The following is a 13,837-nucleotide window of genomic DNA, read 5'->3' on the forward strand; positions in this document are numbered from 1 at the left end:
TGCCAGTGGGATTGGGGGGGGGGGGGGGGAAGAGAAAGTGATGATGGGGAAGCTGGTGATGTGCCACAGTGAAGTGAACCCTATAACAGGTGTGCCACGAAGCAAAAAAAAGGTTGGGAACCACTGGTTTAGGTCAAGGTCTACTACTTTATCTTTATTAAAATTTGATAATTGCTTATTTAACCAGATACTAAGTGATATACAGAACAAAACATACATAATACAAAACTTAAGCAATCAAATATATCAATAAGATCTCACAACACGAAAACATGTCACAGACATTTTTTTTTACACATGCTCATATTTCTTGGCTTACAGCTAGGACTGCTTAAAAGGATACATTTTAGATAGTACACTTAATGTGTTTGAACCCCTGGCTACAAATAAGATTGCTTGAATAGATGAGTTTCAATAGTATCTTGAATGTCTTTAGAAACTCTAACTGAGGCATTGATTCTAGAAAGGAATTCCAGAGTATAAGAGCTGCCACTTAAAAAGCACAGTCCCGCATTACTGCAAGACGAGTCAGCAATCCTCTCTGATAGGATCTCAGAGATTTCTTGGTTTGATACATCCATAAAGTTGCATGGGACCATGGAAACACACTGGAATTAAATCAGTTTTAAAACTATGGTAGAAACTTATAATGTATGCTTGCAGGTCAGACCCTTGACTTGAATGTCTCTTAAATTCTGAACCTGCTATTTTGGAACCTTTTGTGCTCTAAAAAATACTTCCTTACAAGATTGTCTCCCCCCCCCTCAGTTGAAGAAGCTTTAGTTTCTACTCCCTTGAAAAAAAAAAACCACTTAACCCAATGGTCCTATCCAACTTTGTCAGTCTCTCACTTGCTATTCCTTGGTAAACTTATTGAGAGGCTGGTAGAACAACAATTTAGAGAAATTTCACATTTTGGATACGGTCCAGTAGTTCTTTCATACTAATCAAAGTATTGACACAATTTTGATTAAGCTTGCAAATGACTTTTATTGTAATTTGACCAGGGTATAGATACACTGGTGGTTCTTCTGGACCTTAGTGCTATGCTTGATACAGTGGACCATAATATTCTTCTGCTCCATCTTTAGGAGATTATCTTATCTACAGTTAAAATAGTTTGGATCATTCCTGTCAGGTGGATGATGATGTATCACCTGAGGCTCCTTTAGTTCCTCTGCTTTCCTTCTTATTTGTGGTGTTCCCTAGGTACCACCTACCCTTTCTCTGGACCAGGTTGTTTGGACTTCCAAAAGCATCTCACTTATGTATGCTGATTATATACAATTTTATACTTATCTTGGTGACCATTATGAGAGGTGGTTTCACACCTTAACAGTTATCTGTGAATGATGCTCAGTGGATGAAATTATATAAGTTGAAATTGAACCCCCCTAAAGCAGAGGTTATTTAATTCTGAAGATCCTCACTCTTCTTTTTTTAGCCCAGTCAAAAAACTGAGCAATAACATGATCTGCCAGGGTTAGCACTTTAACATTTTAGAGGTCATTTTGACTCCTATTTAACCTTTGATGAACACATTTCAACTCTGGTGATAAATAGTATATTTTTCTTAAATTTTATATAACATTTGTGCCCTTTTTTTCTCTTAAGATGTGCTTTTTGTAGTAGTCCAGCCATGATTATATTGAGAGGTAATCCAAGAGATTATAGACCGGTGAGCCTGACATCAGTGGTAGGCAAAATAGTAGAAGCCATTCTTAAAAATAAAATCAGTGACTGTATACCGTAGATAGGCATGGCTTAATGGAGAAGAGTCAACATGGTTTTAGCAAGGGGAATGGAGAATAAAATGAAAAATGTATTGCCTTTGTGTTGAGCCATGATGTGACCACACCTTGAGTATTGTGTGCAATTCTGGTCACCCCATTTCAAGAAAGACATAGAACTAGAAAAGGTGCAGAGGAGGGCAACAAAATGATAAAGGGAATGGAACATTACTCCTATGATGACAGGCTATGCAGGTTAGAGCTCTTGAGCATGGAAAAAATACGGCTGAGTGGGGACATGATTGAAGTTTATAAACTCATAAGTGGGGAGCAATGGGTAAATAAAGAATGGTTATTTATTATTTCAAATAATATTAAAACAATGGGACATTCCATGAAATTAACAACCAGCAGATGCAAAACAAATCATAAAAAGTACCTTTTCACTTAGTGTACATCAAGCTGTGGAATCTGTTGCCAGAGGATGTTTTCAAAGTGACTAGAGTATCAGGGTTTAAAAGAGGTTTGGACAAGTTCCTGGAGGAAATAAATGTCTATTTCACATTATTAGCCAGGTAGACTAAAGAAAGCTGTTCTTATCCTTGGGAGTGAGTAAACAGCAATTAGATCTATTTTATGGGATCTTCCCCTGGATTTGCCACGGTCGGAAACAAGATGTTGGACTTGATGGACCTTGGTCTGACCAGTCATGGCAATTCTTATGTATTTATGAGACTGATTTATTGCAATGCCCTTTATTTATTTATTTATTTATTTATTTTTGGTTTTTATATACCGGAAGTTCCTGTATAATATACATATCACTCCGGTTCACAGATAACAGAGATAACTATCGCCGGGATGGCGTTTTACATGGAACATATCGAACAGTAAATCTATTATAAAGTAGAATACAAACTAAGATCTACTAAGAACACATAAATAAAGCAAATAAACATTACAAAATTGCTGTGGGATGGGAGGGTTGTTATTCTTCCTGCTCTTAGCTCTCTGGGAAAGCTTGTAGGAAGAGCCAAGTCTTGAGTTTCACTTTGAACGTGGAATGGCACGGCTCAAGGCGGAGGTCTGGTGGTAGTGAGTTCCAGAGCGAAGGGCCCGCTGTGGATAGTGCGCGTTTCCTCAGGGAGGATTTTGCTGGTTGGGTGATCATTCTGTTCTGATATGCCCTTCTGGTTGGCTTTTTAGAAGTGTGTAGTTGGAGCTGGAAGGTTAAGTTGAGTGGAGCGATGCTATGTAGGGCCTTATGAATCATCATGCTGGTTTTGAACTGTATCCTGTATTTAATGGGGAGCCAGTGGAGATGCTGGAGGATCGGGGTGATATGGTCCCTTTTTTTGGCGTTGGTGAGAATTCTTGCTGTGGCATTCAAGACCATCTGGAGGGGTTTGGTGGTGCAGGCGGGAAGGCCCAGCAGGAGTGAATTGCAGTAGTCCAATTTCGGGAGAATGATGGCCTGGAGTACTGTGCGGAAATCCCTGTAGCGGAGAAGTGGCTTTAGTTTCTTTAAAACTTGTAATTTAAAGAAGCATTCTTTTGTGGTGTTATTTACGAATTTGTTGAGGTTGAGTCTGTTGTCTAGGAGTACACCCAGATCTCTGATTTGAGGTGAGGTGGTGTATCCTGAGGTGTCTAGAGGATTGCAGGCGGTGGTTGGGGCAGATTGTTCCGGTGCTATTATAAGAATTTCCGTTTTGTTTGTGTTTAGAACTAAGTTGAGACTGGCTAGTAGATCGTTGATGGTTGAGAGGCATTTATTCCAGTAATCCATGGTTTTGTGTATAGTATCCGTTATGGGGATGAGTATTTGTATGTCATCCGCGTATAGAAAATGGATTAGATTGAGGTTAGTAAGTAGATGACAGAGTGGGAGGAGATAAATGTTGAAGAGGGTGGGGGAGAGTGAGGATCCTTGTGGTACCCCCATTTTGGATTGAATGGGGTGAGACTCCTTGTTGTTTATCTTGACTTTGTATGTTCTGTTCTCAAGGAAGGATTTAAACCAGTTGAAAGCTGCTCCTGTTATGCCGATGTCTGTTAGCCGTTATCTTGGTCTTCCAGGAAAGGCCACTCAGTATCTACAGATTTGTTAAAATAATGCTTCTAGTATTATCTTTGGACCTTGCCCCATTTAATCATATTTGTTCCATTTATACAATCTCCACTGGCTCCTTATTTTATCTTGGATCCAATTTAAGGCTACAATCCTAATGATCATATTTTTACATCCGAGTGGTCCCTTTTATCTGTCAGAGTACTTGATCTGTATGGAATATAACAAGTTATTATATTCAGCTAAGGAAGCTTTTCTCAGGCTTCCTCGTTTAAAGGAATGTATGCTGAAGAAAACCAGGAGAGGAGTTTTTTTCATTTTTTCTTCCCAAGTTATGGAACTCGATGCCTTGGGATCTTTGTTATTTGGAGCAATACCAATCTTTCCATAAGGCCATCAAGACCTGGAGTTTTTTTGTTCTCCAATTGTGTAGGTTTTTGCCATTTGAGTTAATAGTATCTTATCAAACCAATTCATATTTATATTTTGTATGAATGTGTCCTTTTTTAAGTTTTCATGTTAACCATAATGTGTGCGATATGGTGATTGTCTCATTTGTTTTCTTTTAACCTGTTAGCCATTGTGAGAAACAATGGGATATAAAAATAAATGTAAAGGAAAGGGAGGTAGAAGCAGATAATTCTACTCATTCCTGGACTCCTCACTGCTTCAATGGGTGAGCAGGTGGGGAGGATACAGACATCTCTTCCCCTTCCTGGGTTCTCTCTCTCTCTACCTGGGTAGCAAGGAGAAGGAAGGTGGTGACCCTGTCTCCTCTCTACTTTTTCAGTTGGGCGGGCAGGCAGGGAGTAAAAGGCAACAGATAGTGAGCTGCTTCCTACTCTGCTCGTGTCAGGGTAGTGCTTGCGGTCTTGTGTTTCTGCTCCCCACCCTTTGTTGTCACACCTCAAAGACTGAGAGCAACTAGATCAAATCAAATAATGCTGCTGACTGAATGACATGTTTGCTGCCAGTCTATGCTGATTAGCATTAACAGTCTTGTAAGAACAGTTAAAGCACAGACATACCATTGGATTTGTCCATTAAAAAAAAATAGTCCTATTATTTTAAAGCTGAAAATTAAAAAAAGCAAATGATGTCCACTGACCGATGCCTAATGTTTGTAGAGAAGTCCAAGAAATTCATGTTGTGATGTTTATCACAGTTGGATCACATTTGTCTTTGAGTTCTCTATGTAATCTCTTATATTTATTGAAAATTGCAGGTTAAAAGAAACAAAATAAGAAACTGATAGGATCTAGACTATTTTTAAAACTGGAGCATTTTCCATCTTCCCAGCTATAGTAAAGACAAGTAATAACAGTAACGAGGAAATATTACATACTCAGAACTTGAATTCTGAGCACAGTAGCATGCTACTGAGTCTTTCCTGATACTTTGAGAGGCAACTGTTGGGATTTATTGTGTATTAACATAACCAGAAAACCTTGTCGTTATACATCTGGTTGTATAATGAAATATGTATAATCCGTTGGGCAAATGTTAAATAAGAAGCACATCTCATGACATTTGTTACTCTTTAAACAATTGATTATTACAAATGAATTTGAAGAGAGACAACAGAATAAAACCTCCAGAAGATATTTATTTCCTGGGTAGGTCCTTAAGAGGACAACATTAATCATCTGTTTAAAAACTGCCCTCCTTCAATGTGGCTAAAAGTCTGCACATTCTTCAACAATATGCATACTTTTAACTGCATTGAAAAGAAGCATTCTCAGGGGCATGTTCGGGTCACGGGAGGAAATGTATGTGCATAGATTGCACTTTCAACTCTATATACAAACACTTGCAGCAAAATTATACCTGCAGATAAAGCAGGTGCAGGTGACCATGGGTCTGACAAAATATGGCAGTTCTTATGTACTTTGTATGTTTAGCAAATTTCAAGTAGAAAGTACATGTAATCCTTGTCCCAATGTAGACAGTTTGAAAATTGCCCCCATAGTGACCCAAGATGTTCTTTTTTTTTTTTCCCTTCCCCTTTTCTGCATTATAGAACAGTGGCCTTAAAGCATTAGTAAAGTTTGCTGCAGCTCAGAGGATTACATCACCACAAAGCCTGATTCAGAAACATTTGGTCCGTTTCTTAGCAGGTAACTTGTGTATTTTTTTTATTTTTCTTTCATTTTTTTTATTGCCTATCACCTCTTCTCAAGCAGAAATTCATTGAAAGGTTTGGTTGCATTTATTATGTATTGCACGTGTATACAAAGCTTTTAGATATTGTAGGGCCAATATTTTAAAAGCTGGGCTCCTAAATTAGTTGCCTAAGGGCTGGATTTACTAATACCGCCGGGCTCTTTGAATCCCGCGGTAATGGGGGACGGGGGGGGGGGGGCGGTCCTGCGATAGCTGGCAGCGATCGCACCTCCATGGTGCGATCACTGCCAGCATCGCGCCAAATAACTACACCATAAAAGGTGTAGTTATTTGGCGTGAACTTGACAGCGATAAATAAGCGTACTTTTCGCTGTCGGCGAAGTCTTCGTGGCGTCAGCCCTGGTGCCGCCCCGACGACTCCTCTTCCGGGGCTGACGCCGCCCCGACTCCGCCCCCATCTTGGTATCGCACGCGATAAGGGACTTTTTGCGTGCGATCCGTTTGGTAAATGACCCCCTAAGTTAGGCATCTATTTTCAGCCAAACTCAGGGAGCCTAAGTTTTCAGCTGAAAATTCACATAAATTTAGGTACTTAAAAATTAGGAACCTAAATTTAGGACTGCTATTAATTTACCTAGCCTTAGACTCATAAATTAGATGCCTTGTTCTTAAAATCAGTACTAATCTTACAACTTGTTTCTCTGCCCTAACTCTGACCCTATAGCCACCAACCTATTTAGACTTCTAAATTAAGAGCCCTAATGAAATTAGGGGCCAACATTTAGGCACTCAACCCTGGTAAATTTTCAAAAAGGCTAATTAAGAGTTTAATGCCAAAGTATTAGGAACCTAAACTCTTTGAAAATTAGCCCACCTTTCAGCTTCATAATAATAAGTTACCTATGTAGGGATATTCAGAAATGTAAATCTAAAATAATACAGAACTTAAAACGCCAACCCTACACAGATGTTTAAGACATTCAAAATATATTTGCTGAAGGAATAGTGTGATATGATATAAACATCCAAACAATTACAGGGCCGCATTTAGTTTTTTAGTGCCCCTAGGTGCAAGGTGTGTGTGGTGGGGGTCTCCCTTATCCCCCAAAGGATGTGTTGGTCTGGGGGTTGTTTCCCCACTCCCCTCTCCTGAGGATGTGCCATGTTGAAGAGCGCTTCTTTCTCCATGGGGTAGCACTCTCTCTCGCTGTCTGTCATATGCTTGAGTATCACTTAACCTGAGCAGCAGCATCCTGTCATAGCTGCCCTTTTAAAGGCAAAGGGGAATCTACAGTAAATCTGGAAGGGAGCCTATAGTGCTCCAAATGCCGCCATTCCACCTCTACACCTTTAAGAGAGTTTAGCTAATGGGACGCTAATGCCACCAGTACCAGAGGTGTGTCATGTTTGACTGCTCCTAGGTTAGTCCCAAAACCAGCCACACTCTTCCCCCCCCCCCCCCCCCCCAGCTGTTGCCAGCACCGACGGATTCTGCAACATGCTTACATGCTTACATGCAACATGCTTACATGCTCACAGATGCTTACTGTGACTCCAACATCGCTCTAAGCTTCAACGGCAAGAGGAAATGTGGAAAAAAGGATTTGCAATCACAAAGAGGGGAGTAGCTGGCTTGTTACGGCGGTTACTACCCCAAACCAAATAAGCCTAATACTTCACTTTCCAAGCATATACAGCATAGTTCTCTGCTTCAACGGCAGGGGAGAAGAAAAGAGGGTTCACACTCACAAAGCGGGGAGTAGCTGGCTTATTACGGCGGTTACTACCCCAAACCAAATGTGCCTGATACTTCGCTTTCGATGCATATCCAGCATGGCTCTCTGCTTCATGGCATGGGAGAAGGGCTGATGCATCGGGCATTTCCGGCGTGGCTCTCTGCTTCAACGGCAGGGGAATAAGAAAAGCTGAGGCTTCACGCATATCCAGAATAGCTTCAACTGCAGGGGAGAAGAAAAAAAAAAAGGATTCGCACTCACAAAGCAGGGAGTAGCTGGCTTGTTACGGCGGTTACTACCCTAAACCAAAAGGGCCTGATACTTCACTTTCAATGCATGACCAGCATGGCTCTCCGCTTCAACGGCAGGAGAGAGGAAAAACAACCAATAGGGGCTGTATGACATAGTCTGGGTAGGAGGAATGGGCATGGGTGTGGCTTGCTTATTGCAGCGGTTACTACCCCTACTGCCCCTGACTGGTCGGGCTGGGTATTTCACTTGGATGCAGCTCCGTCACTGCTCTCTGCATTGGTGGTGGGGGTGGAAGGGAAATAGAACCAAGAGTTAGGAGAGGAAGATAAGTATGGGGGAAGGGGGTGTGTGGGGCTTGCTGGGCAGACTGGATGGGCCATTTGGTCTTCTTCTGCCGTCATTTCTATGTTTCTATGTTTCATGGCCAGAATGGCATTGCTGTTATCCTCCCACCAGCCTCCATAGGCATGCACGCATAGCAGGCACCAAAGCTTTTTGAGGATGGCAAAAGTGCCCTCCAAAACACTCCTGTCTTGACTACTGTAATGTACTGACCCAGCCTGACTCCGGGAATTATGTCTCACTATACCCTGAGGGACCATCGCCTAAGTCGTACTGGCCCCCACGGGACGTGCCCACGGGATTCCCACTCCCACAGACAGTAAGAAAAGAACCGTGGTAGCTAGCAGAGAGACTAGCCAACCACTTCTACCATGGAGTCAACTTTCAAGAGGAGTAATAGTTTTTCTAAGTTGACAGAGCATTATAGGATCTGGTGGTGACAAAGTGATAGCAGAGTGTGAAGATATCTGTTCCTGAGCATTTTATCAACAATGAAAATAAGCTTATTACCCCTGAACTGGAAAACTTAATTTTGAAATGTTGTATCAATGTTGGGATGCACCTTAGGCTGACCATCACATTTATATCTTTGGGCCAATGTAGATTGGTTCTCCAGATAAGTTCCTTTTGGATTGCAATATGAAAAATTTCTAAAACAAAATTGGAACTGTAGTACTGAATGACCTATATATGATTATAACCATAAGACATTAAAATTCAGACCTAAGTCAAATAAGATATGTGCAGTCTCTGAGTATGATGTTCCTACACAAGACATAATTGTTTGTGTCACTTAAGCTCCAGAGTGAATTTTTCTTTTTTGGTAGTTTAGTAGTTTCACTCTCTAAGGTCTCCTTACAGTATTGGCACAGTTTTAATGACACACCTGTGGGGGTCTCCCCCCCCCCCCCCCCACCTGCCAAGGACAGAAAAAAAAATCTGCGGTGGCACATGAGGTACTCGCAGAGCTCCAAACCACCCCCCCACCACCATCCCCTTTACATTGGGCAGGAAGAAGAGCTCCACTGAGGCAAGGCAAAACAAAGCAATGAAGAGAGAGGAAAGGAGAGGGAGTGAGTAAGAACTTCTCATTCACACCTGTCCCTTACCCTTCTTTTCTCATGCAGCGTATCTCCCCTTCCCTTCTCTCAGCTCAACGTCCCTGAGTGAGTGAAAGGAAAGGAGTGTTGAGCTGAGAGAGTGGAAATGGAAGGTGGATGTGAGTAAGGGAGAAGAAAAGGGATGAAGGAGGGGGAGATGAGAGAGAGAGGAAAGGGAGGGGGCAAGTGAGAAGAAAGGGGGCTGAGAGGGAAGGGAAAGGGGATGCGAGTGAAGTGGAAGAGGGGAGGGAGAGAAAAAAGGGGGAAAGGTGATAAGTAGAGAAGAAGGAGCAAGAATGTATGGATGTGTTTTGGGGGGGGGGGGGGGAGAGAGAATACAGGGTCAGTAGAAGAACTAGACGGACTAGGCAGCTGCCTGGAGCATCACAGTTTGGGGGCAGCACAGGACTACTACAGTTGGAATTCCTTGTTCTTCACACCTGCACGGGTCCAGGAGTGGAAGTTCTGTTAGGTGGATCTGCACAGGTGGGAAGAAGGAGGCACAATCAATGCGGCCAGAAGGAGCAGGAGCAGTGTTGGCCTATGTAGCCAGAAGGAAGGAGTAAGAGCAGTGTTGGCCTACGCCCTGAGAGAAAAGAGGAGTAGTCCCAACGTCTGCATGGGCTGAAAAGGTGGAGGCTTCTGCTGCAAATTATACATTCCAGAGGGGGAGCAAGAGTGTGTTTCCTAGTGTGTAGCTAGATGGACTCAGAACCAATGGGTTATATGCTCCCCTGCTAGCAGATGGAAACTGAGTCAGGTTTCAAAGCTGACGTCACCTTAGATACAGCCCTCTTCCCCCCCCCCCCCCCCCCCCCCCCCCCCCCCCCCCCCCCCAATAGCCGGAGACCGTGTCTGTACTCAGCTGATAAGCACTGAGCCCAGGTAAGGAAAAAAAAAAAAAAAAAAAGGTTCAGATGCATTGGAGAGGTTCCAGTTTCCTTGCTCGGCGCGCTGTACCAAAGTCGTTCCCAATCCTGTTGGGGTAAAAGGGGAAGTGGGCTTCCGAGCGGGTTGAGCGATCCCACTTTAGGTTTGGTAGGCACATCACATGGTAGGCCGTGGCAGCGCCATCTTGCGTGCATGTTTGTGCATCTTGTATTGCCCCCCATAGAGTGTCTGTACGCGCAGTGCATGCCGGCTCTGTGCACGTGCTGTGCACATAATGTCAGAATGAACATGTGTGTGGTTAGGGTGTGTATATGACAGAGCAAGAGGACAAAGTTTGTGTGTAACCTATCCCCCCCAACTAATCCACAACAGTCTCAGGGTGATTAGAAATCAAAAGTTCCCAAGTAAGGAGAGCGGGGGAATTTCTTTTATCCTTATTAGTTTTAATTATTGGGTGTTATTTAATGTGTCTGCACTTTTAAAATGTTATTCATTTTTAGGATGTTTTAAAAAAAATTGTATGTAAGGTGTTTTTTTAAATAATCTTTATTTCATATTTACAGTACAAACAAACTTTCCCCACAAAAATAAACATCTTAACAATTCTACAATCATTCCCCCAACAGTTCCCATACCCCAAGGAGTTGATCCCCTTCCTATCTTACCCCCACAATCTCCAACCGCATTCTAAAGCAATACATTATGCTTCATGAAAGCTAAATCTAGCTTTCATCTAGCTCAGAAGGCAAGAGATTCAAGTATAATCCCCAAATCTGCAAAAATTTCTTATGGGCTGTCAAAGGCTTTCCACAGTATTTCTTATACTCAAGACTGATTAACTCTAGCATTTCTGCTTTCTAGTGTGCCATAGTAGGTTTTTTAGACTCTAATCAAGTAGACATTATACATCTTTTCACTATTAGGCAGCATTTCAAAAGGTAATTATATGTAACAATACTGAATCGAGAACCTTTGAAGAGTGAAAGAAAACAGAGACAAAAATATCCACTCTAGATTGCATCTGATTATATTAGACTTTCAAAAGTAACCATGACTGTCATATATAAATTTAAAGGACGCTGCCTGTGTAAAGCACTTAATTTTGTGAAGTTTCTGCTTGTGCTCTTGATTGGATACATTGTGTTCGTAATCCTGATCACAAAACCTGGCATGATCAGTGTTGCGAAGGCTGTGTTGAGCATGGGCACTTTAAATGAGAACTTCAGCATCCATTTTTCACATAACTTTTATTTGCATATGAAAAAATCTTAAAAAAGAGTTTAGCGCATGACCAATGATTATATCATAATAGATGTTGGGAAGCAAAGTGACCATTGCCTATATTACAGGCAGTGACATTTAAATCCATATATGACAGTCATGGTCAGTTTTGAATGTCTAATATAGTCAAACACTAAATCAAGAGTGGATATTTATAGTATTTCAAAATGAGCACCACTTTCCTCTTTTCTATGTCTCCATATTCTGGTGGAATACCCAAAATACAGAGCATTGGCGATTTAGCCCCAATCTGAGAAAACAAATTTACAACAATTCCCATATGTTGCTCCAAAACTTCTGCAACAATTCACACACCCAAATACAATGAAAGAGGATTGCATTGTTCCCCCAACATTTAACACATTTGCTTGAGTCCAAGATTCCTGCCTTAAAGGCTCTGGATGGAGAGTTTAATTATTGAATGTTCTATTTCTTAGCTATTTTGTAATGTTCTTTTCCTTAGCATGTTTTTACTATTATGATTGATGTTTTATATTTTTTTTATTGTATTTGATGTTTTATGAGGAATGATGTTTCTGTTTTTCCATTGTTGCACTACATTTTGAATCTGGCTTGTGGTGATTGCCTGTTACATTTTTGTCTGCACATTTTTATTTGTACTTTATGGTCTCTGTATTTGGTGAGGTTCTGTCTGTATTCTGTATATATGTCCAAATTAAGGTGTTCTGCAACTGTATTGTTTCTGTATGGGGTCTATAGCAGCTTGCTTATTCTTTTATCCTAATAGGAATTGTATTGGTTTTTTTTAGGGCCTGGTGTAATATTTGCAGTGTTGCTTTTTCATAGGTAGGGTTGTTACTGTTTGATTGCTGGCAATTAATGTTTCGGTGAGGGAGGTATACTAGATTGCAGTTGTAATTCAGTTTACTCATAGCTTTCCTAGGGCTAAGTTTATACACATAACATATAGAAACATAGAAGTGATGGCAGAAAAGAACCTTATGGCCCATCCAGTCTACCCAGCAAGCTCCCATATTTATCAGTTTCCCAAACTTATCAGTTACTCAGACTGCCAGGGTCAGGGCTCTTGTTGGTTACTGTTTGAGTCCAATTTCCTTACCCCTGCTGCAATTGAAGCAGAGAGCAATATTGGCGTTTCATCAGAAGTGTAATATCAGGCTTTTTGGTTAAGGGTAATAACCGCCGCATCAAGCAAGTTACCCCCATGCTTATTTGTTTTCCTAGAGTGTACAGTTCAATGTCCTTGTTGGTTTTTGTCTGAATCCATTTCCTCTCTTCCCCCCTGCTGTTGAAGCAGTAAGCAATGATGGAGTTGCATCACAGTATGAAGTCTTATTTGTTAAGGGTAGTATCCGCCGCACCAGCAAGTTACCCCCATGCCTCTTACTTCATTCCCCTCCCCCTTAGGGATCCTCAGTGTTTATCCCATGCCCTTTTGAAATCTTGCACCGATTTCATCTTCCCCACCTCCTCCAGCAGGGCATTCCAGGTGTCCACCACTTTCTCCATGAAGAAATATTTCCTGATATTGATTCTGAGTTGTCCTCCCTGGAGTTTCATTTCGTGACCCCTAGTTCTATTGGATTCTTTCCAGTGGAAAAGGTTTGTTGTTGATCGTGCATTATTAAAACCTTTCAAGTATCTGAAGGTCTGTATCATATCTCCTCTGCTCCTCCAGGGTATACATATTTAGGTCCTTTAACCTCTCCTCATAAGTCATTTGATGGAGACCTCCCATCATGTTGGTCGCCTTTCTCTGGACCGACTCCAACCTGTCTCTGTCACTTTTGAGATACGGTCTCCAGAACTGATAACAGTAATCCAGGTGAGGCTTCGCCAAGGACCTGTACAAGAGGATTATCACTTCCTTTTTTCTTACTAGATATTCCTCTCTCTATGCAGCCCAGCATTCTTCTGTCTTTAGCTATCGCCTTGTCACATTGCTTTGCCATCTTTAGATTGTTAGACACTATCACCCCACGGTCTCTCTCATGTTCCGTGCACAGCAGCGCTTCACCCCCGCGCCCCCCCCCCCCCCCCCAGTCACATACTGTTCCTTCGGATTACCGCATCCCAGATGCATAACTCTACACTTCTTGGCATTAAATCCCAGTTGCCATATCTTCGACCACTCTTCAAGCCTCCTTAAATCATGTCTCATTCTCTCCACTCCTTCCAGCGTGTCCATTCTGTTGCAGATCTTAATATCATCTGCAAATAGAAATACTTTACCTTCTATCCCTTCCGCAATGTCACAAAGACATTGAACAGAACCATTCTCAACACCGATCCCTGCTTCACTCCATTTAACGCTGTTCTCTCTTCAGA

At 41.8% G+C, this 13,837-nt stretch overlaps 1 protein-coding gene across 1 annotated transcript in view; it reads left to right on the forward strand.

The window, feature by feature from the left end:
* The window catches only part of UBR1 (ubiquitin protein ligase E3 component n-recognin 1), a 596,438-nt gene that overhangs the window by 475,254 nt on the left and 107,347 nt on the right, over positions 1-13,837 (forward strand). Inside the window, 1 exon segment of the mRNA XM_029598685.1 lies at positions 5,822-5,918. Within this exon segment, the coding sequence (XP_029454545.1) occupies positions 5,822-5,918 (97 nt within the window).

This window comes from Rhinatrema bivittatum, chromosome 4 (genome assembly GCF_901001135.1).
Source record: "Rhinatrema bivittatum chromosome 4, aRhiBiv1.1, whole genome shotgun sequence".
In the NCBI taxonomy this organism is placed as follows: domain Eukaryota; kingdom Metazoa; phylum Chordata; class Amphibia; order Gymnophiona; family Rhinatrematidae; genus Rhinatrema; species Rhinatrema bivittatum.